This window comes from Carcharhinus amblyrhynchos, chromosome 1 (assembly GCF_965287045.1).
Source record: "Carcharhinus amblyrhynchos chromosome 1, sCarAmb.v2.hapA, whole genome shotgun sequence".
Lineage (NCBI taxonomy): Eukaryota > Metazoa > Chordata > Chondrichthyes > Carcharhiniformes > Carcharhinidae > Carcharhinus > Carcharhinus amblyrhynchos.
The window spans coordinates 37,404,480-37,424,922 of record NC_137324.1 but is presented as its reverse complement, the minus strand read 5'-3'; the positions used below and the strand labels follow the sequence as shown (position 1 = coordinate 37,424,922).

Here is a 20,443-nt window from a genome sequence, read left to right as displayed (position 1 = left end):
CTCAGTAAGCAAAGTTTTGATTGAATTTTCTGCTTGGGCATTTTTTGGGCATTTTAAAAAGTGTAAGTTCTGTTACCTTGGAGTTTGGGACAGCTCTTAACAGTTTGTTAATTATGCAGAATAGAGCTGCACATGTGGAAATGCAAATACCATCACATCAAACAGCAGGGGCAATTGCTTCCAAGGCTGTGATTCAAATCTATAGTACCTTTTGATCAAAAAATCTAAGTTTCCATTTAGAGTTACCAGAAATATTTGAATGGAATTTCATTTTGAAGCTTTTAATTGGTTACGTGGGTGCCCCCAACTTTCAAAAGATTTTCAATCATTGAAAACTACGGACAATTTTCCCTATTGCAACTCACTATTACTGGCCAATTACAACATAAAATTTTAACTTACTGCTCTTAGTGTATCTGCTGCCATTTTTTAAAAAAAAGGAAAACAACTTATCCCGTATAAAAATAATTGTAGGCAGTACTACAAAGCTACCAGTTTGCACTACTGCCTCTGACTTGCCTAGCTGAATTGCCTCAGGTGTCACTGGTTCCACAGACCTAAAGAAAAATGTTGAAACTTGAAATTAAGCTTATGATCAAAATTGCAGGTCATATAGTAAATTACAACTGAAGAAAGCTTGAAGACCCTTACTGGAAGTCATGTTTGACATTAAAGCTGCTGTCCTCCATTAAAATATATTGCACTTGTGCACACCAACAGAGATAGCACATATGCCAGGGAAATGTATTCAGATTGTCCGAATCTAGTACTGTGCTAATACTAGAAATTTCACAATTGATTGAAAATCTTATAGAATGACTCATTAGTAAAAGCCCCTTAAGGGGCCTCCCAAGTACAGACTGAATACTGTCTATTTATTAATAAAACAGGAGACACTGAAATATGAAATGCATTATCAATATTTCACTCACTGTAAGACGTTGACAGGCAAGAAAGGGTTAAAATTTTCTAGTCCATTAGTAGACACTAAAGAACCCAAATTAGTTGTTGAAGAGGAGTTTGAAGCTGGCACTGAGAAGGGGATGCCCACACTTTCCTCAGAGGAGTTACTATAGAGAGAAACTGTACTAGATGAACTTGATGCTGCTTGAGAGTGAAGTCTTGCATTTTCTGGTAATGAAGCATCTAAAAGTAGGATTTAAAAAAACAATTTGAGTTAATATTTCTTCTAAACGAATGGTACATGAAGTTCTTCACATTCAACCGAAGAAAAAAAAAATCAATTAATTTGAAGTTTGATAGCTACATACATGTGCAAAGCTCATGACAGATTTGCTGCTATGAGCCTTTATGATGTGTGTTCTCCTCCTATCAAACTCTGGCATAGTGTCATTAATCATTTACCAGAGGTATTCAATAACCCCAAATGTGTTCTGTGGACAATTTAAATTCAGTGAATGGACACAGATCCAGTAAAATTCTAAAATATTGAACATTTTAGTTAAGTTGTTCAAATGTAGTGAAGTTAAAAAGAAAAAATTCTCCCCTCATTTTTCTTTAGCTTAAGCATATTTATCTGTGACTTCTCCATTTTGTTTCTAATTTTAATGACAATAATCTAATTTGCATTATTTCTGACTGTTACAAACCATCTCCTTTTCTGTATTAATTATGTCATGATAGTTTGTTTATTGTAAACTACTCCCTCATGCCCTTATGTTTTATCCTTCTTACTATTACCTCTAACATCAATCTTTAATTTGACACCGATGCACTTCCTTTTTGTATTAGTTTCAATCACACCATTTCTTTTAATTATATAAATCCCTCCTACTTAAAATCTGTTAATTTCTTTAATTTTTCAAAGGTCTAACAAAAGATTATTGGCTTGAAAGATGAACAAATTCTCTCTCCAAATATCTGTTTGACCAGAGTATTTTCAATATATGGAGTATATATGGAGCTTTTGTACACACAACTTGTGCTGAGGGAAGCGATATTAAACGCAAGAAGGGCTTTGTCTAAGAAGAACTGCAGGGAAAACTTGGGAATAGTCCTTCCTACCATTATTCCTACCAAAGTGGACCACCGCACACTTGCCAACATTAAATTCCATTTGCCATTTCCTGGCCCATTCGCCCAGCCTATCTAGATCCTTCTGCAGACTCTCCACACCCTCTGCACAATTTGCCGTTCCCCCAATCTTGGTGTCATCAGCAAATTTCGACACCCTACACTTGGTTCCCTCCTCCAGATCATCTATATAAATGGTAAAAAGCTGAGGCCCCAGCGCCGACCCCTGGGGCACTCCACTAGTCACCATCCGCCAATCCGAATAGCTATTACTTACGTGGTGAAAAACTGCAGCAGGCGACGGTGCAGAGGGACCTCGGGGTCCTTGTGCATGAGTCGCAAAAACCCAGCTTGCAGGTGCAGCAGGTGGTCAGGAAGGCAAATGGGATGCTGGCCTTCATAGCGAGGGGGGTTGAATATAAAAGTAGGGAGGTCTTGCTGCAGCTGTATAGGGCATTGGTGAGGCCGCAGCTGGAGTACTGTGTGCAGTTTTGGGCGTCGCACCTGCGCAAAGATATTTTGGCCTTGGAGGGGGTGCAGAGGAGGTTTACTAGGCTGATACCGGAGTTGAGGGGGTTGAGCTATGAGGAGAGGCTGAATAAACTAGGCTTGTACTCGTTGGAGTTTAGAAGAATGAGGGGAGATCTCATTGAGACGTATAAGATGATGAATGGGATGGATAGGATAGAGGTGGACTCTTCCCGCTCAAAAATGACAGTAGGACTAGGGGGCACAGCCTCAAGATAAAGGGGGGGCGGTTTAGAACGGAGTTGAGGAGGAACTTCTTCACTCAAAGGGTGGTGAATCTCTGGAATTCTCTGCCCGTTGAAGTGGTGGAGGCTGCCTCGCTAAATATTTTTAAGACGCGGGTTGATGGGTTTTTGATAAGAGAGGGGATTAAGGGTTATGGGGAGAGGGCGGGAAGGTGGAACTGAGCCACGACAGATCAGCCATGATCTTATTGAATGGCGGGGCAGGCTCAACGGGCTGGATGGCCTACTCCTGCTCCTATTTCTTATGTTCTTATGAATTACAGGCCAGTAAGCCTAATATCTGTAGTTAGTTGCTTAAAGGTATTCTGAGGGACAGGATCTACAGGCATTTAGAGAGGTAAGGGCTGATTAGGGACAGTCACAAAGGCTTTGTGAGTGGAAAATCATATCTCTCAAATTTGACTGAGTTTTTTTGAAGGGGTAACCAAGAAAGTAGATGAGGGCAGTGCAATCAAAGTTGTCCACATGAACTTTAGCAAAGCCTTTGACAAGGTACTGCATGGTAGGTTGTTGCATAAGGTTAAATCTCACAGGGTTCAGGGCGAGGTAGCCAACTGGATACAAAATTGGTCTGATGACAGAAGACACAGGGTGGTTACAGAGGGTTATTTTTCAAAATGTGAACAGTGGTGTGCCTCAGGGATTGGTGTTGGGTCCACTGTTATTTGTCATTTAACTTAATGATTTGGATGAGAACTTAGGAGGCATTGTTAGTAAGTTTGCAGATGACACCAAGATTGGCAGCATAGTGGACAGAAAGCTGTCTAGGATTGCAACTGGATCTTGGTCAATTGGACCAGTGGGCTTTTGAATGGCAGATGGAGTTTAGTTTAGATAAATGCATGAATGTGCATTTTGGTTGATCGAACCTGGGCAAGACTTATTCAGTTAATAGTAGGGTGCTGGGGAGAGTTATGGAACAAAGAGGTTTAGGGGTACAGGTTCATAGCTCCTTGAAAGTGGAGTCAGAGGTGGACAGGATAGTAAAGACAGCATTTGGCATACTTGGTTTCATTGGTCAGAACATTATGGGACATCTTGTTGAAGTTGTACAAGTCCTTGGTAAGGCTACACTTGGGTTACTGGATACATTTCTGGTCACCCTATTATAGAAAGGATATTATTAAACTAGAAAGAGTGCATAAACAATTTATTAGGATGCTACCAGGACTTGATGGTTTGAGTTATAAGGAGAAGCTGAATAAACTGGAACTTTTTTCCTTGGAGCGTAAGAGGCTTAGGGGTGATCGTAAAGAGGTGCATAAAATAATGATGGGCATAGATCTGCTATATAGTCAACATCTTTTTCCAAAGATAGAATAGTCTATAACTAAAGGACATAGATTTAAGGAGAGATACAAATGGGTCCACAGGGTCAATTATTTTTGCCCACAGAAGGTGGTGAGTGTCTGGAATGAGCTGCCAGAAGATAGTGGTAAAGGCAGGTACAATTTTGTCTTTTATAAAAAGTGTTTAGACAATTACATGGGTAAGATGGGTATAGAAGGATATGGGACAAATGTGGCCAATTGGGACTAGCTCAATGGTGAAAACTAGGTGGCATGGAGAAGTTGGGCCGAAGGGTCTGTTTCCACACTGTAAACCTCTACGACTCTAAGAAATAACATAGAAGTTTCTCCTATAAATTTCTGTTTTTCAAGACAGTGTCCTTTAAAAAAAATTGTGTTCATCCTCATTTGACTCTAGCTTGATTCAATTTCTCTCCCTGCTCATTACTACTTTTTCTTCTACTTATTGTGCTGGTATAACAGTTTCTATGATTCTACACTCACTGCAGAAACTAATGGTGGATAGCTCATATAAACGAAGTCTTGTAATTTTTTTTTGTTGCAACTTAATATTTGACATATTGAACCAATAATCACCATTATCATCTCTTATCACCTGTACATCAAATGACATTTTTGGATCATATTCACACCATCATCAGTGCATGTACCTTAAACACCATTTCATTATTGAAAGATACCATGGAGGATGTGGCTAGATGTAAAATTTGTTAACCCTTAAATCAGTGCGAAAGCCTCAAGTTTTATTTGCACACTATGGATTTTACACCAATATTAGCACATTATTATTTATATACAATTTTGAGACTGCAAGGATATCTTTGTGCGTGCTTGATCCTTATCAAAATTCTCATACTATTAAAAACTACACCTCACAAATATTTAGGCATGGGAGTTTGCAGAATGCAAATTGATGCTGGCACACTGAGGAAGACATGATTTTCGGATTATTAATGTTTTACAGCAAAAAAAGAGATAAACTGTTGTAGTATTTTTGTTTTGCATTCATTAGGACTGATGCAAGAATACCAAATTTCAGAAGGAACAACAATTTATACTGCAGGAGAAAAGGTGTGCTGATTTTTTGGCAAGTTAACTCTGATTAGTCGAAACATTGCCACGGCGAATGAATCAGAAAATAATTGTCTCCGTTTTTTTGTTTAAAAAAAAGTGCAACACCTGGGTATGTTTCTTTTGCTGGCAGAGGACAGGTCCGTGTATTTGAATACATACAGCTTCTATCAAGTGTAGATGAGGCACATTACAAAACCTGATAGGTAGTCTTAAATTGATTGTTAGTGTAACTCCTGACACACTCAGGGTTGTTCAGCAAGTGCTGTTCAATTGTGGAATCACATTTAACATTTGAAAAATTTACTGAGCACAAGGTGACTGAGTGTGGTCAATACTCCTATTACTTCAAGCAGCCGAAGGAAGTGCTGTTTGATACAATCCACAAGTCATTGGGATGTATGACCTACATAACTGACATCATACAAGCACAGTGGCACAGAGGTTAGCACTGCTGCATCTCAGCATCAATGTCCAATGTTCAATTCTGGTCTTGGATCACTGTCTGGGTGGAGTTTGCACATTCTCCCCATGTCTATGTGGGTTTCCTCCCACCGTCCAAATACGTGCATGTTAGGTTGATTAAGTTAATCCTAGTGTCAGGGGGATTAGCAGGGTAAATGCATGGGGTTACAGGAATAGGGCCTGGGTGGGATGTGGTCTGTACAGATTTGATGGGCTGAATAGCCTCCTGTACTCTAAGAGTCTAAAGGATTTATTATTTAACATTTCAACTCACCAATGAATCAGCATTCTTTTCTCATGCAATATAAATTGCTGATCTGAAATTTGGCACTCTCGTATGTCATTTTTTCTTTCAGTAATACTCATGTGTACTCCCAAGCAAATATTATTAACATTGGACACTGGGGAGAACTCACAGACTCTTTTTCATAATAGTGCACAGGATCTGGAACCTCTAACAGTGCAACACCACGCTAATCAGGGACGTACAAAGTCTCTGGAATAGCACTTGAACCCAGTACCTAATGGCTCAGAAGCGAGAATGTTGCATTCTAAGCTATGGCTGACACTCAGTCATGGTTGGTAGAATTACTTTGCCAATTTAATTGGCAAATTTGACCAAGCATGTATGACAAGATGTGTTGAGTATAGGGCTAACGGGAGGACTTTGAATAGTGTGGATGAGCAGAGGGATCTAGGTGTATGTGTACATAGATCCTTGAAAGTTGGGAATCAAGTAGATAAGGTTTTTAAGAAAGCATACGGTGTCTTGGCGTTTATTGGTAGGGGGATTGAATTTAGGAGTCGCAGCGTTATGTTGCAACTGTACACAACTCTGGTGCGGCCGCACTTGGAGTACTGTGTGCAGTTCTGGTCCCCACATTACAGGAAGGATGTGGAGGCTTTGGAGAGGGTGCAGAGGAGGTTTACCAGGATGTTGCCTGGTATGGAGGGGAGGTCCTATGAGGAGAGGCTGAGGGATTTGGGGTTGTTTTCGCTGGAAAGAAGGCGGCTAAGAGGGGATCTTATTGAAACATATAAGATGATTAGAGGTTTAGATAGGGTGGATAGTGATAGCCTTTTTCCTCTGATGGAGAAATCTAGCACGAGGGGGCATGGCTTTAAATTAAGGGGGGGTAGTTATAGGATGGATGTCAGGGGTAAGTTCTTTACCCAGAGGGTGGTGAGGGATTGGAATGCCCTGCCTGCTGCAGTTGTAAATGCGCCTAGTTTGGGGGCGTTTAAGAGATCCGTGGATAAGTTTATGGACGAAAAGGGATTGGTTTAGGTTAGTGGGTCATTGTTTTTTAACTGATCGGCGCAACATCGTGGGCCGAAGGGCCTGTTCTGTGCTGTAATGTTCTATGTTTAACCTTCAAAAGCAGAGCACTGTTGACAATCTGTAAAGTGCAACACAACTACAAGTGAGGTTATGTTCAAATGAACACAGTAAATGCAGTGTAACTTAAGTTCCAGGTCAATTTCTGGCAGTTACTCATTGCATTATTCCAATTATAAACATTTTATGCGGTTACTCTATTTTAGAGCAATATACCTTCATCATGTAATTTATAAAGAAAAACGCCAACCCTCAAGCGCTACAATCAATATGCCAACTCTGAAGTGATATGATTTTAACAGAAGAAAATGTAGCATGCTAAACAGATTAAATCCAACTCTTCCCAACACCATTCGACCAACATAATTGCCTTAACAGGAGGGAGCCTCTGACAAATGAAGTCTCACTTGCTGGATTCATTTTTAATAATCCAGATGCAGTTGGGACCAAAATACTTGGTTCTCTTAAATATCAAAAACACCAAGAATAAAATTACGTTTCTTATTTATTAAACAGAATTACTCTTTTAATGAAGCAATCATAAGAACACGTTTTTAAGGGGCTACATCCCGGAGTATTACACTGCAATAACGAGGAGAGGCAATTCTAACTGAATGTTCCTTACCTTTACTTTCTTTGGTTGCACAATCTTCCACTAGGGAATCCAATGCACCCTTGAAGATCATGACATGCGCACGTTCTAGATCAGCGAGCGAAATTACTCGTTTAATTGGACATGGCCGCACTGCCCATTTTACCATGCACCTCATTAAGTAATGAAGGACCATTCTAAGTTCAACATTCTCTAAGGAGCTGGAGGAAGATTTGGTACATTCGGAACTACTCGGAACGTGTGCAGGGATATGTGGAACAAGGAGTAAGTCTGCATATTTGCCATAACTGAGTATGACACTAAGGGTTTTCATGGCCCCCACAGAGATATATGAAAGTTGCACAGCACGTAGTTCAGCTAGGAATGATTCATAGCTTTGTATACTCTTGTCAGATGAACTCTGGCAGTTTTCAATCAAGTCAGTGTCCATTTTTAATGCACACCCTTTTTGAGACTCATTTTCTTCATTACGATCCAGTAAATCTTTAGTGAGTGCATTTGAAGATTCCCGGTTTTGTAAATTGGAGGAGTCCTTGTGGTCATCATCTGCCATAAATTTTGCAATGTCATCATCCAGCTTTTTTTCCAGTTCAGTCTTCACAACTTTCTCAGGGGAGTCTTTATTTTGTGTCATCTTGCTGCTTATTTCAGGTTCTTCGTGTACTCCTGTCAAGTAGGTCAGGTCCAATAACATGGACGGTTTAAGACCATGAAGTCTTGTGATATCAAAGTCATAAGGCCTGCATGGTTCCAGCGTAGAGAGTGGCGTGTCACTGGGAGACCAAGAATTCAGGAAGCTTTATTAGCAGATGTTATAACACAATGATGAAGGGCGAATAAAAGCAAAAAAGAAAAATAAAAGATGTGTAAAAGAGAAAGTAAAACAGATATGCAAGAAGAAAGTAGATGAAAAAATGTACAGAAATAAAATAGATAAATTGGACAGAAGTAAAAGGAAGAATCAAAATTAAACAGAAACAATGTTCTTATTAGTTATTCATAATGTCATTAAAAAAATTAGATTTACACGAGTAAATAATCACAATTTTTGTCAATTCCTAGCCTGTTGCTAAGATTATGCAATCAATTCCACACAGATCATTTTGGATTCCACATGCCTCCTTCAATTCACTCAAAGTTTGCTTGAGCAGATTGGAGAAAATTAATCAGGGAAAACAGCAGAGACAGGAAAATCCAATCCTAAAGTGAAATGCAATTAGAAATAATACCAGCTAGCAGACACATTTTTTCACTATTCCTGACTCACTGCAACTGAAAGCTAATTTCTTCACAATATTTTAATTTACCTTTGAGCATATTAAAATTGTGCAGCTCGTACTTGGCAATGTATTAAAATAACCAGCAGGAATTCAGCTTCTAGGAGTAAAAGGTGCATTTTACAGGACAGGAGATGATGACTGAGTGATTAGTGAATTAGGTTCATGTCGTAAGTTCTGGTAGTCTTTTTCAGGGTTCATACATAAATTAAGAGTCACGCTCTGATGACCTTCAAGTAAATTAGACTATCTTGTTAAATAGGGAACTGCCTTGCCTGGTACTGCCAGTTACTGTTAATCAATTGAAAGGAGTTGGTTCAATTGGTATTACTTACTAGAGCAGGAAGCTAAACTAACTAATGACTCATCAGAGAGGCTACATAGGCTCTTCAAACTGCATGCTAGTAAGGGATATATAAGGAGACAATGTCTGAGTGAATATCAAATTCGATTCATGTGGTAAGTATTTTTCAGGCTTATATATAGATCAAGAGTCAAGCTCTGACATAGAACTAACAACCTTCAAGTAAGTGAAATGGAAACGAAGTGAGTAGTGAATTACTGGGAAATCAGTACATCAGGGCAAGAGGTGCTTTAAGTAAAGTTTACTGCAACTCAAAGTGTGTTAAGTATTAGGTTTGTCAGTATTAAAAAAGTTTATCAATAGTTGTAAAGTTTACTAAGGTAAGGCAAGTAAAGCAAGTTAAGACATAACTGGGCAGCTTGGTCATGTGCCCGTAGTATGTGGGAATCCGTGGATGCTGCCTGTGGTCTAGACAACCATGTGTGTAGAAAGTGTCACCAGCTACAGAAACTTGAGCTCTGGGTTTTGGAGCTTGAGCAGCAGCTGGAATTACTGTGGCACATCCATGAGGCTGACAGCTATGTGGATAGCATGTTCAGAGAGGTTGTCACACTACAGGCTAGGAGCATAGAGGTAGAAAGGGAATATGGGTACCATTCAGTCACAGAGAACCAGTTGATAGTTCAGGAACTTCCTGAAGCACCGCTTGCTCATCAATTTTCCATTTTGGGTAAGGGTGTTGTTTCCTTAGATCAGTGCAGTCAGAGTCAAGTTCATTGCGCCACAGGTGGCTCAGCTGTACCCAGGAGGGAATGTGGGAACATGAGGCTCCTATATGTCTAAATAAAGTTGCCCCTCATACTTCTAAACTCAAATCAGTGCAGGCCCAACATACTCTACCTCTCCTCACAAGAAAATCCCTCCATACCCAGGATCAACTTAATAAACCTTCCCTGGACTGCCCCCAGTGGCACTACATCTTGCCTTGTATTGTAGGAACAAAAACTGTTATATTCCTACAGTATAATTGCTAAAAGCAAAGCTTTGTGTAGAGCACAGTTAACGGAAGTTCACTTGGCCTAAGTAGTTACACATAGGCCTGGATCAACCATGAGGTGGCAAATATTGGATTGCGTCTCTGTTCAAACCTTTCCACACCACTCCGCAGCATACCAACTATACAGTATTTCCAAGCCCAGCTTCTTCAAAAATGAGGAATGCAGTGTCCCTGAGCTCCCTTGTAGTGCTATAGCAACACAAGCTGCCATATGGCATATTTGATGTGAACATTAATGAATTGGTAGGGTAGCTGTGGGAGGCCAAATGGATAGCAACGAATGTGGGTTGGGGAGCAGTTGGGTAGAGTCAAGAGCACTAGTCGGGTTTGGGGCTAGATAGGTCAGCTCCAGGCAGGATAGTTTAGTGGTGAGGTTAGTCAAGTGAGTGACTGGGGGGTCAGTTCTGTAGTTATCCAAGAATTGCCCTATAATTTTTCTGTCTAATACTTCCTGAGTATGAATAAATGCTAATTTGTCCACTTTGGCAGGAAGAATCCAAAATATTATTCAAATCAAGAGAGAGAGAGATTGCATAAAGGAATCTGGGTGTCCTAGTTCATGAATCAGTTGTTTTGTAGCTCGAACAACTGATTAGAAATGCAAATAGTATGTCATTGTTTATTGCAAGGGAAACTGAATTGTTTTGCTATTATTTTATGGAGAATTGTTGAGACCAAATCTGGAGTACTGTATACAATTCCTATTTCATAAAGGAGATAAATGTGTTATGAGCAATTCAGAGAAGGTTCACTTGACTGACACTTGGGATGGGAGAAGTTTATCTGAGGAAAGATTGGACAGGCTGGGCCTGTATCCATTGGTGTTTCAAAAAAATGAAAGGTGAATTTATTGAAATATAATAGATCCTGAGGGGACTTAATAGGATGGATCGTGAAAGGATGCTTCCCTTTATGGGAGAGACCAGAACCAGAGAGACAGTTTAAAAATGAGAGGTCTCCCACTTAGGATGGTGATGAGACAAAAAAAATTGTCTCCCAGGATTGAAAATCTTTGGAACTATCTTTCCCAAATGGAGGCAGGATTATTGGGCTGGATTTTCCAGCATCTGAGACATGCTTTCCAGTGGCAGAGGCAGCTCTCTATTGGGTGCCAGCAGGATCTTCCAGTGCTGCCAACTACAGCATTTTGCATAGCTCACCTGTCCTGCCCTAGGCAACTTGCCAATGATGGGTCACCTTTGATAGACTGAAAGATTCTGCCAGCAGGAACAGCCAGAAAATCCAGCTCATTTAATCGTTTTTAAGGCAGAGATAGGTAGATTCTTGGGGTTGAGATCACACTCAGATCAGCCATGATCTTATTGAACAGTGGAGCAGGTTTGAAGGGACGAATGGTCTAATCCCTACTCACAATTCATGTTTGTATGTGAAATTCCCACTGAACTATCTGGACTTTCCAATTCTAGCTCAGAGTGAGAGACATTCATGGAGAGTCTCGTGGGGTAAAGGAATTGCCTGCAGGACGTTCATACATCCTGGGTACTTACCATGCAGGTCAACGCATCAGGCGTCCAGACTCCCGATGAGCAAATTGGGCTATATGTCCAGTCTCTAATGATCCGGCGACTGGAAGATCTGGATCACTATTTTTTTTTTATGTTCATGATTTTAATGATTACTTTTCTTCCTTTTCAGCTGAAGCAAATTCCTATCTGTATATGGCGTTCAAATATGTGGAACAACATTCATCATATAAAAAAAAAGCACATGTTAAGATTGTATTTTCTCCCAATCTCTCTTCTACCTTCCCACTCTGCTGTATCTGACTACACTCCCACTCTTCAATGACAAATAGGATAGCCTCAAACTGATGAAGTATATATAGGAAGAAAAATACATTTCAGAATAAGATTAATTTCTAAATTGATGCAATATTCATACCTGATTGTGATTTCCACATCTTCCCATTGTAGTCTTGCTGAGGTGCCTCCTTCTTTTGTAACTCCTAAAAGGGTTGCTTTGCGCCCTGAAGGCTTATGTACACAAGAACCCCCAACTCTGAGTCCACAGTCAATTCCACCAACAACTGCCAGAACAGGCCATACTTCCTTGCATAACATTCTGAGCTGTAGTTCAGCCAAGTCTGTGATGCCTTGGGCCTTATCTTCAGCCTTGAATATCTTTTCCTCTTGCCCTCTTATTTCCTTTTCTTCAAAGGTGTTTTTCTTTACAGAATGTTTACTTCGGCTTTTACTCAGCTTCAAAACTTTTGCTTCTTTCATTATTGAACCAATTAGCTCAAGCCTACACAGCATGTGATGGTTAATTGCAGACATCCAGTTGTCATGGCTATGGAGTTTTCGGATCAATTGCACAGTTGCTTCTACTAGTACAGTCATAAGAGGACTACAAAGTGGTTCACCAGGCAGAAGGTCCGGAGAAATTCCACGCATCTGCATGTCACAAAGTGCCACCTGAAATATATGGGAAATCGAGACTTTTCAGAGAAAGCACGGTAAATTGGTTGCACAAACGTAACTGCTCAAGAAAATATCGGCATTTTGATGATCTCATTAGTCTGCTAGGTTTACATAACTCCAAATAAAAATATGATATTGCATCCAATGGCACTTACATTATGCATATTTTTCATAAGCAGTTTCCTCATAAATCTTGTGTATAACCAGAAATTACTCCCCCCTTCATCCAAGAACTAAACTGAAATGCAGATAGCAAAAGCGATAACTAAATGAGACTTTTCAAAGATCACATAATAGTCTAAATATTAATATTTCTGACCACAGTATAGTGGCAATTGTAGTTATTAAATAAATAGCAATGCAATTAAAATCAAAATATATATAGACATTTATATAATTCAAAATTTACAATGGCCCACAGCCCCCAAAATAAATGGGCTACTAAATTACACCTGCTCATGGGCCAGAGTGCATCACCGCAAGACCTCTGGCCAGCATCTGAAAGACAGAATATTGTGGAATGTCTGCAGAAGCCCTCATTGCCTGTAGCAATTATATCTGGTTCAGGAATACTAAAGTCCAGGAAACACAGCTCTACATTTTATTAGAACAAAGTAAACTCAGGTTTGCTGTCTTCCAATTGTGTTGGAAATTGTGCGATATCTTGAGCCTTTTTGTAGTATTTTTAATGCTATCTGGAAGTTTTGATTGTTATTTAGACTTTTGGGCATGCTGAGCTATACGTTTAATGGCCACTGCCTTAGTTTGTCAAAAGATATTGCCCAACAGCAATCATGGTGCTACTGAGCAGTTTCTGCTTCATTACTGTTTAAGCTCTCCCACAAAACAGTGATTTTAGGTGCAAAATATGACATCAAACTGCAAAAAGACTTTTTACGGCTTTTTTTTGAGCTGTTAGGTGTTATTACTGGATGGATTCTTCTTCCCAGCTCATTCTTTAGTGCTTAACCTCTTCTAATCTTCTGAAAAGATAGCAAGCAGCAGTAATGGATACTCTGTATGTAGAATTCTGCTTAAAGATAGACCCTCCAGAGTCTGCTGGTTAATCTCTGTTCCCCCACAAACTTCACAGCAGCTAAACTTATACCATTTAAAACTCTCTTAAATTTAAATAATCTTACTGGGACTCGATACCTGCTGGCTGTAGTGAGATGCAATCCCTGGATGAAAGTATAGTGTGTAGGATTGCTCCGCAGCCACAGTTTCACTTACAAATAGTAAGTTCCTTCTGTTTTATTCAAAGGATCGATGCTTGTATACTGTTCAGTCAAATCTTCAAAACCATACTGCCCCCACCAAGTTACATTCTTCTATTATAACTAAATAATATGGGTTCTTTATTTGAAGATAAGGCTAAATACAAATACTGCTAAGCTCAGCATACATTTCTGATTTTGACCATCTGCTGCCACAGTCTGATTACCACTTTTACAAGATATGGGACTGCTGCATCACATTCAATCTCTGTGGTAGTGAATGACAATGGTTTAAGATGTATCCCTCTAAAGTATGCACACCTCATAGTATAACACGTAACGTTCACCTTGGTACCTGATTGGACTGAGATGAGGTTATATTCATCCTACCATGAGACATGGATGTCAAGAACAAGGCCAGCATTTCTTGCCCATATCTACTTGCGCTTGAGAGAGTGGTGGTTATTAGTATTTAACAAACGTAAATCCTTGATTAGCCTCCTCATTTGCTGAGTTTAAAGTGATTAGTCTACGACTTAGTCTGGAGGGGGACACTCAAACTAGAAGCAGGAGAGGCCATTCGGCCCTTCGCGCCTGCTCCGCCATTCATTTTGATCATGACTGATCATAAAATTCAATATTTTGATTCTGCCTCACCCCCACCCCCCCCGACCATATCCCTTGATCCCTTTAGCCTCGAGATCTATATCTAATTTCTTCTTGAAATCACACAATGTTTTGGCCTCAGCTACATTCTGTGGTAGTGAATTCCACACATTCACCACCCTTTGGGTGAAGAAATTTCTCCTCACTTGAGTTCTAAAAGGTCTACCACCTTATCTTCCAACTATGACCCCTAGTTCTGGACTTCCCCACCAAATGGGAACGTTCTTTCTGAATCTATCCTGTCTAACTCTGTTAGAATTTTATAAATTTCCATGAGATTCCTTCTCACTCTTCTAAAGACCACGTGAATATAATCCTAACTGACTTAGTCTCTCCTCATACGACAGACCTGCCATCCAGGAATTCGCCTGGTAAACGTTTGCTGTACTCTCTCTGTAGCAAGAACATTCTTCCTCAGATAAGGACACCAAAACTGCATACATTATTCCAGATATGGCCTCACCAATGGTCTATACAATTGTAGCATAGCATCCCTTTCCCTATACTCAAATCCTGTCACTATGAAGACCAACATATCATTTGCCATCTTTACCTCATGCTGTACGTGTGCGCTTACTTTCAGGGAAACATGCATGAAGACCTCACAAGGTCTCATTGAGTAGCCACCTCTCTCAAGTTACACCCTTTCAAATAGTAATCTGTTTTCCTATTCTTGATACAAAAGTGGATAACCTCACATTTATCCACATTATCTGCCATGCAGATCCTCACACACTCAGCCTGTCCAAATCATGCTGAAGCATGAACCTTCTCATAGCTCACCCTCCCACCCAACTTTATGTCAGCTGCAAATTTGGAAATAATACATTCAGTTCCCTCTTCCAAATCATTAATATATAACATGAACAGTTGAGGTTTTAGTACAGATCCTTGGCACCCCATTAGTCACTGACTGCCAATCAGAAAAAGTCCCATTTGCTTCCTATCTGCCAACCAGCTTTCTATCCATCTCAGGACATTACCCGCAATCCCATGAGCTTTTATGTTATGTGAGACCTCGTTGAAAGCCTTCTGAAAGTCTAAACAAACCATATCCACTGGTTCTCTTCAGCCAACTCTACTAGCTACATCCTCAAAAAATTCCAATAGATGTGTCACACATGATTTTTCCATTTGTAAATTCATGCTGACTTCCAAGTGCCAAGTCATGAAATCCTTGTTAATAAACTCTAGCAATTTCCCCAGTATCGATGTTAGACTCATTGGTCTATAGTTCCCTCTCTATCTCCCTTTTTGAATACTGGGCATATATTAGCTATCCTCCAATCTGTAGGAACTATTCCAGACTCCAAAGAATTTTGGAAAATAACCACCAGTGGATCCATTATTTCCAGAGCCATTTCCTCAAGTACTCTGGGATGAACATTATCAGGGTTTAGAGATTTATCCACCTTCAATCCCATCAAATTCCCCAAAGCCATTTCCCTACTAATGCCGATTTCCTTTAGCTCCTCACTAAAACGTATCTCTCAGCACTTCTGGTACAAAATTCATGTCTTCCTTTGAAGAAGTGAAGACTGGAACAAAGTACAAGTTTAATGCCTCAGCCATTTCTTTATTCCCCATTATGAGTTCACCCGTTTCTGAATAAGGAACCTATTATTTGTTTTTGTCAATCTTTTTGTCTTTATATATCTAGTCAGATTTACATATTTTACAGTAAGTTTTTAATTCCCCGCTAGCTTACTTTCATACTCTATTTTTCCCTTATTAATCAATCCCTTGGTCCTCCTTTGTTGAACTTTAAACTGCTTCCAATCCTTAAGCCTATTGCTTTCTCTTGCCAATTCGTATACTTCTTCCTTGAATCTGACATATCTCAAATTTTACTTGTAAGCCGTAATAGTTTGGCCATAATTGTCTTATCACTCTTGTGCCAAACAGGAATAAACAACTTCTGTAGTTCATCTATTTGTTCTTTAAATGTCTGCCATTGCCTATCCGCTGTTTTTCCTTTCAGTAAAGTTACCCAGGCTGTCATTGCCTTTATTGAGATTCAGAACCCAGAATCAACTACATCATTATTCACCTTAATAAAGAGTTCTACTGTATTATGGTTACTTATTCCCAAGTTCTCTCGCAACTAGATTGTCAACTAATCCTTTCTCATTGCTCAAGACCCTGTCCAAGTGTTGATTCCTCAATGTACTGCTCCAGAAAACCATCCCATATGCACTCCAGAAATTTCTCCTCCAAACTGCAACTAATTTCACTCTCCCAATCTGCAGATTAAAATTACCCATAATCACAGATGTTCCTTTAACACGAGCATCTCTGATTTCCTGTCTAATGCTTTCCCCAATATTACCACTACAGTTTGGTGGTCTTTATACCATCCCCACCAATGTTTTTGCCCCTTGTTGTTTCTCAACTCGACCCACACACACTCCAGATTACATATGCCAATATCTTTCATACTATTAAGTATTAGGTCACTGGAAGTGGCAATGCAGGTGAAGAAGGTAGTCAAGAAGGCATATAGCCTTCATCGGCTGGGCATTGAATTTAAAGATTGTCAAGTCATGTTGCAGCTTTATAGAACCTTAGGCTGCACTTGGAATATAGAGTGTGGCAATTCTGGTCACCACACTACCAGAAGGATGTAGAGGCTTTGGAGAGGGTACAGAAAAGATTTACAGGATATTGCCTGGTATGGAGGACATTAGCTATGAGGAGAGATTGGAGAAACTTGGTTTGTTCTCACTGGAACGACAGAGGTTGAGGGGCGACCTGATAGAAGTCTACAAGATTATGAAGGACATGAACTGGCGGGAGAGTCAGAAGCTTTTTCCCAGGGTGGAAGAGTTAATTGCTAGGGGGCACAGGTTCAAGGCTCGAGGGGCAAAGTTTAAAGGAGATGTACGAGGCAGATTTTTTTTATAGAGTAGTGGGTGCCTAGAACTCGTTGCTGGGGGAGGTAGTGGAAGCGAATACTATAGTGACTTTTAAGGGGTGTCTTGGCAAATATATGAATAGGATGGGAATAGAGGGATATGGTCCCTGGAAGGATAGGGCATTTTAGTTAAGTCGGGTAGCATGATCGGTGCAGGCTTGGATGGCCAAAGGGCCTGTTCCTGCGCCATAATTTTCTTTGTTTTGTTCTTTCCTCAATATCTTCTTTAATCAACATTGAAACTCCACCACCTCCATTCCTTGCAGTATTGTCTTTCGCCACAAGTTTCTAAGGGGGTCGTATTGAGGCTCTAGCAATGGAAGTTGGCTGCACTGGGGCTCTTAGCCTGTCCTGAACCTGTTTAGCAAGGACCACCTCTCACCGTTGTTGTTCAAAGCCTGCCGTTCAATAGGTGAGTTTTGTCACACAGTACCTGTCAGTGACCTCCCATGTTTACAATTCTTTGATCCAAAGGATGCCTGCTGGTAGATTTTTCTTAGGAAACTTGTACATGGTGATGGGTGAGCTACCTTCTTGAATTACTGCAGGTTATCTGGTGAAGGCACGATCAGTGCTGCTGGGGAGGAGTTCAGGATTTTGGTCCTGTGATGGTGTTGGCCATTGATTAAACACTGAAAATAGTTGGAGCCAGGACACCATCCAGAGGAACTTCTACTCCAATGTCCTGGGATGAGATGATTAGCCTCCAACAACCACAAACTCTTCCTTTGTGTTAGGTACAAATTCAATCAGTACAGAGTTTTTCCCAATTTCCAATCACTTCAATTTTGTCTGGAGCTCCTTGATACTGCCCTGTCAAAGGCTACCTTGATGTCAAGGGAAGTCACTCTCCTTTTTGCATTCAGCTCTCTTGTCCATGTTTGGACCAAGGCTTTTGATTAAATATCCACTCTTATCACCAAGACTGCCTACTTCCACCGCTGTTTGTGTCCAACTCTATCCTTCCTCTACACAGCTGTTGCTGAAAATCTAATCCGTACATATGTTACTTCTAAGTAAGAAGTCTCACAACTTTGGATTGAAATCCAACAGGTTTATTTGGCATCATGAGCATTTGGAGTGCTGCTCCTTCATCACACCATGAGAAGCCCCCAAGATTTCTGTAGGGACCATGGTGTACATGTCACCAACAATCACAAAGTAGGCAAAAACTGTTGATATAGCTGTTCGGAACACAAAGGAAGCAAGAAAAATATTGGATTTGGCCAGAGTCCAGCCTGAGCTGGCTGTCAGTCAGCCTTTCAGCAACCAATTCTCAGGCTGGGCTCTGATTGGCTAATTTGATTTTTTTCCGTTGCTTTGTTGTTGGGCATAAAAGCAACGAGGGGCGATTACAGCAATGACCTAAGCAGCAATTAAGGTCAGCTGCAGTGACTGCGGCATCTAAGAAGAGGGAAGTATTCCTTCATGTTTTCGCTACCTGCTGACAGAAGTGAATTGTATCCTGAAGTGGGCACTGCTTCTAGGGGTTAATGTTAAGTGACCAGGGGTTATTGACATAAAATGGTGTGAGCAAAGGAGGCAGCAACACTCCTCACACTGAAGATGACAGGAAGTCAGTCTTCAGTTTTCTTGAATAAAATAATCCTGTTTTATTGGTAATAAATGCATAGATATAGCTCAAAGACTTGTTTACGCTCTATTTTTGTGTTTACACCTGTTTTGTGACAAAAAAGCGTCGACAAAATGTTTGGTGTTCCCTGATGCTCTTGGGAGGTCACCAGGAGTTTGCAGTTCAAAATTTGGGAAACCCTGATCCATGGTCTCACACACCCATCTCTGCAACCTTCTCTAGCCCTACAAGCCTCTGGTGCCTTTTAGCTCCCCTAATCCTGGATTCTTGCACATCCCTGATTTTAATCTCATCATCACTCACAACTGTGGCTTTATATAACTGGACCCTAAGCTGTAAGATTCCCTCCCTGAATCTTTCTTCTCTTAAACCTTCCTTTTTGATCAAGATCTTTGTCTTAAAACTTAACAATTTGCGTGAATCAGTGAAAATAGATAATTTGGTTACCTTTTCTCCAGGATTGCTGCTGTAAAACATCACACAAGGATACAGCTCGGTTGCATCAATATCTTCAAACGCTAATTTTGGTTCCTAAGACAAATATAATAGAAAAAATATAATTATTTATGCCCAATGTCCTTTTTGAAAAAGCAACACAGCCTAGAAAAGAAATAGTTTCCAATCCACTCACTTGGAACTTGCTGCTCGAGAAGGGTGGAAGCAGAAATTATAGATGATTGCAAAAGGAATGGGACGGACACCCAAGAGAAATAGACTTGCAGGACTAAGAGGGTGAGAAGTATGTGTGAACGGGGCTGACTGGATTGCTCCACAGAAAGCCAACATAGATCCAATAGGTTAAAAGGCCTTCTTCTATGCTATAACAATTCCCAATCCATAGATTCTACAGCCTGAATCCAAGTTTAAGGGGTAACTATATCCTCGCTAATAGAAGGAATAGTATTTGGAAGATGATCCATCTCCTGCTTGTGGGGAAGGTGACGAGAGGCAGGCACAACACGTCTTAGTCAAGCCCCTACTGGTCAATGAGATAAGAATGTTGCAGGTTATGAATAAATCTCTGGATCTGACTAGCTGATTTGTTTAGTTAACAGAGAACCTGGAAGAAGCACTGTGTGGGAATAAGAAACAGGATTAGGGGCAACACAGGATTAGGCACAGTGGTTAGCACTGTTGCTGATAGCGCTAGACACCTGATTAGGTCACTGTCTGTGTGGAGTTGGCACATTTGCCCCGTGTCTGCCTGGGTTTCCTCCAGGTACTCCGGTTTCCTCCCACAATCCAAAGATGTGCGGGTTAGGTGGATTGGCCATGCTAAATTGCCCCTTAATGATTACAACATGATGCGTAGGTTAGAGGGATTAGTGGGGTAAATATGTGGGGTTACTCGGCAAGGCCTAGGTGGGA

General features: G+C 40.4%; 1 protein-coding gene across 7 annotated transcripts in view; it reads right to left on the bottom strand.

Annotated features, from left to right (window-relative positions):
* Positions 1–20,443, bottom strand: part of LOC145356518 (putative E3 ubiquitin-protein ligase HERC1) — a 296,484-nt gene that overhangs the window by 116,703 nt on the left and 159,338 nt on the right. For 5 of the 7 annotated variants that reach the window (XM_080209293.1, XM_080209754.1, XM_080209365.1 and 2 more), the window contains exons 36-39: positions 19,523–19,606; positions 12,146–12,678; positions 7,618–8,402; positions 933–1,146 (exon numbers count right to left, since the gene is read on the bottom strand). In XM_080209293.1, the coding sequence (XP_080065419.1) occupies positions 933–1,146; positions 7,618–8,402; positions 12,146–12,678; positions 19,523–19,606 (1,616 nt within the window). The remainder of the gene's footprint in view (positions 1–932; positions 1,147–7,617; positions 8,403–12,145; positions 12,679–19,522; positions 19,607–20,443) is intronic. The other 2 variants (XM_080209615.1, XM_080209670.1) reach the window with 1 other exon arrangement.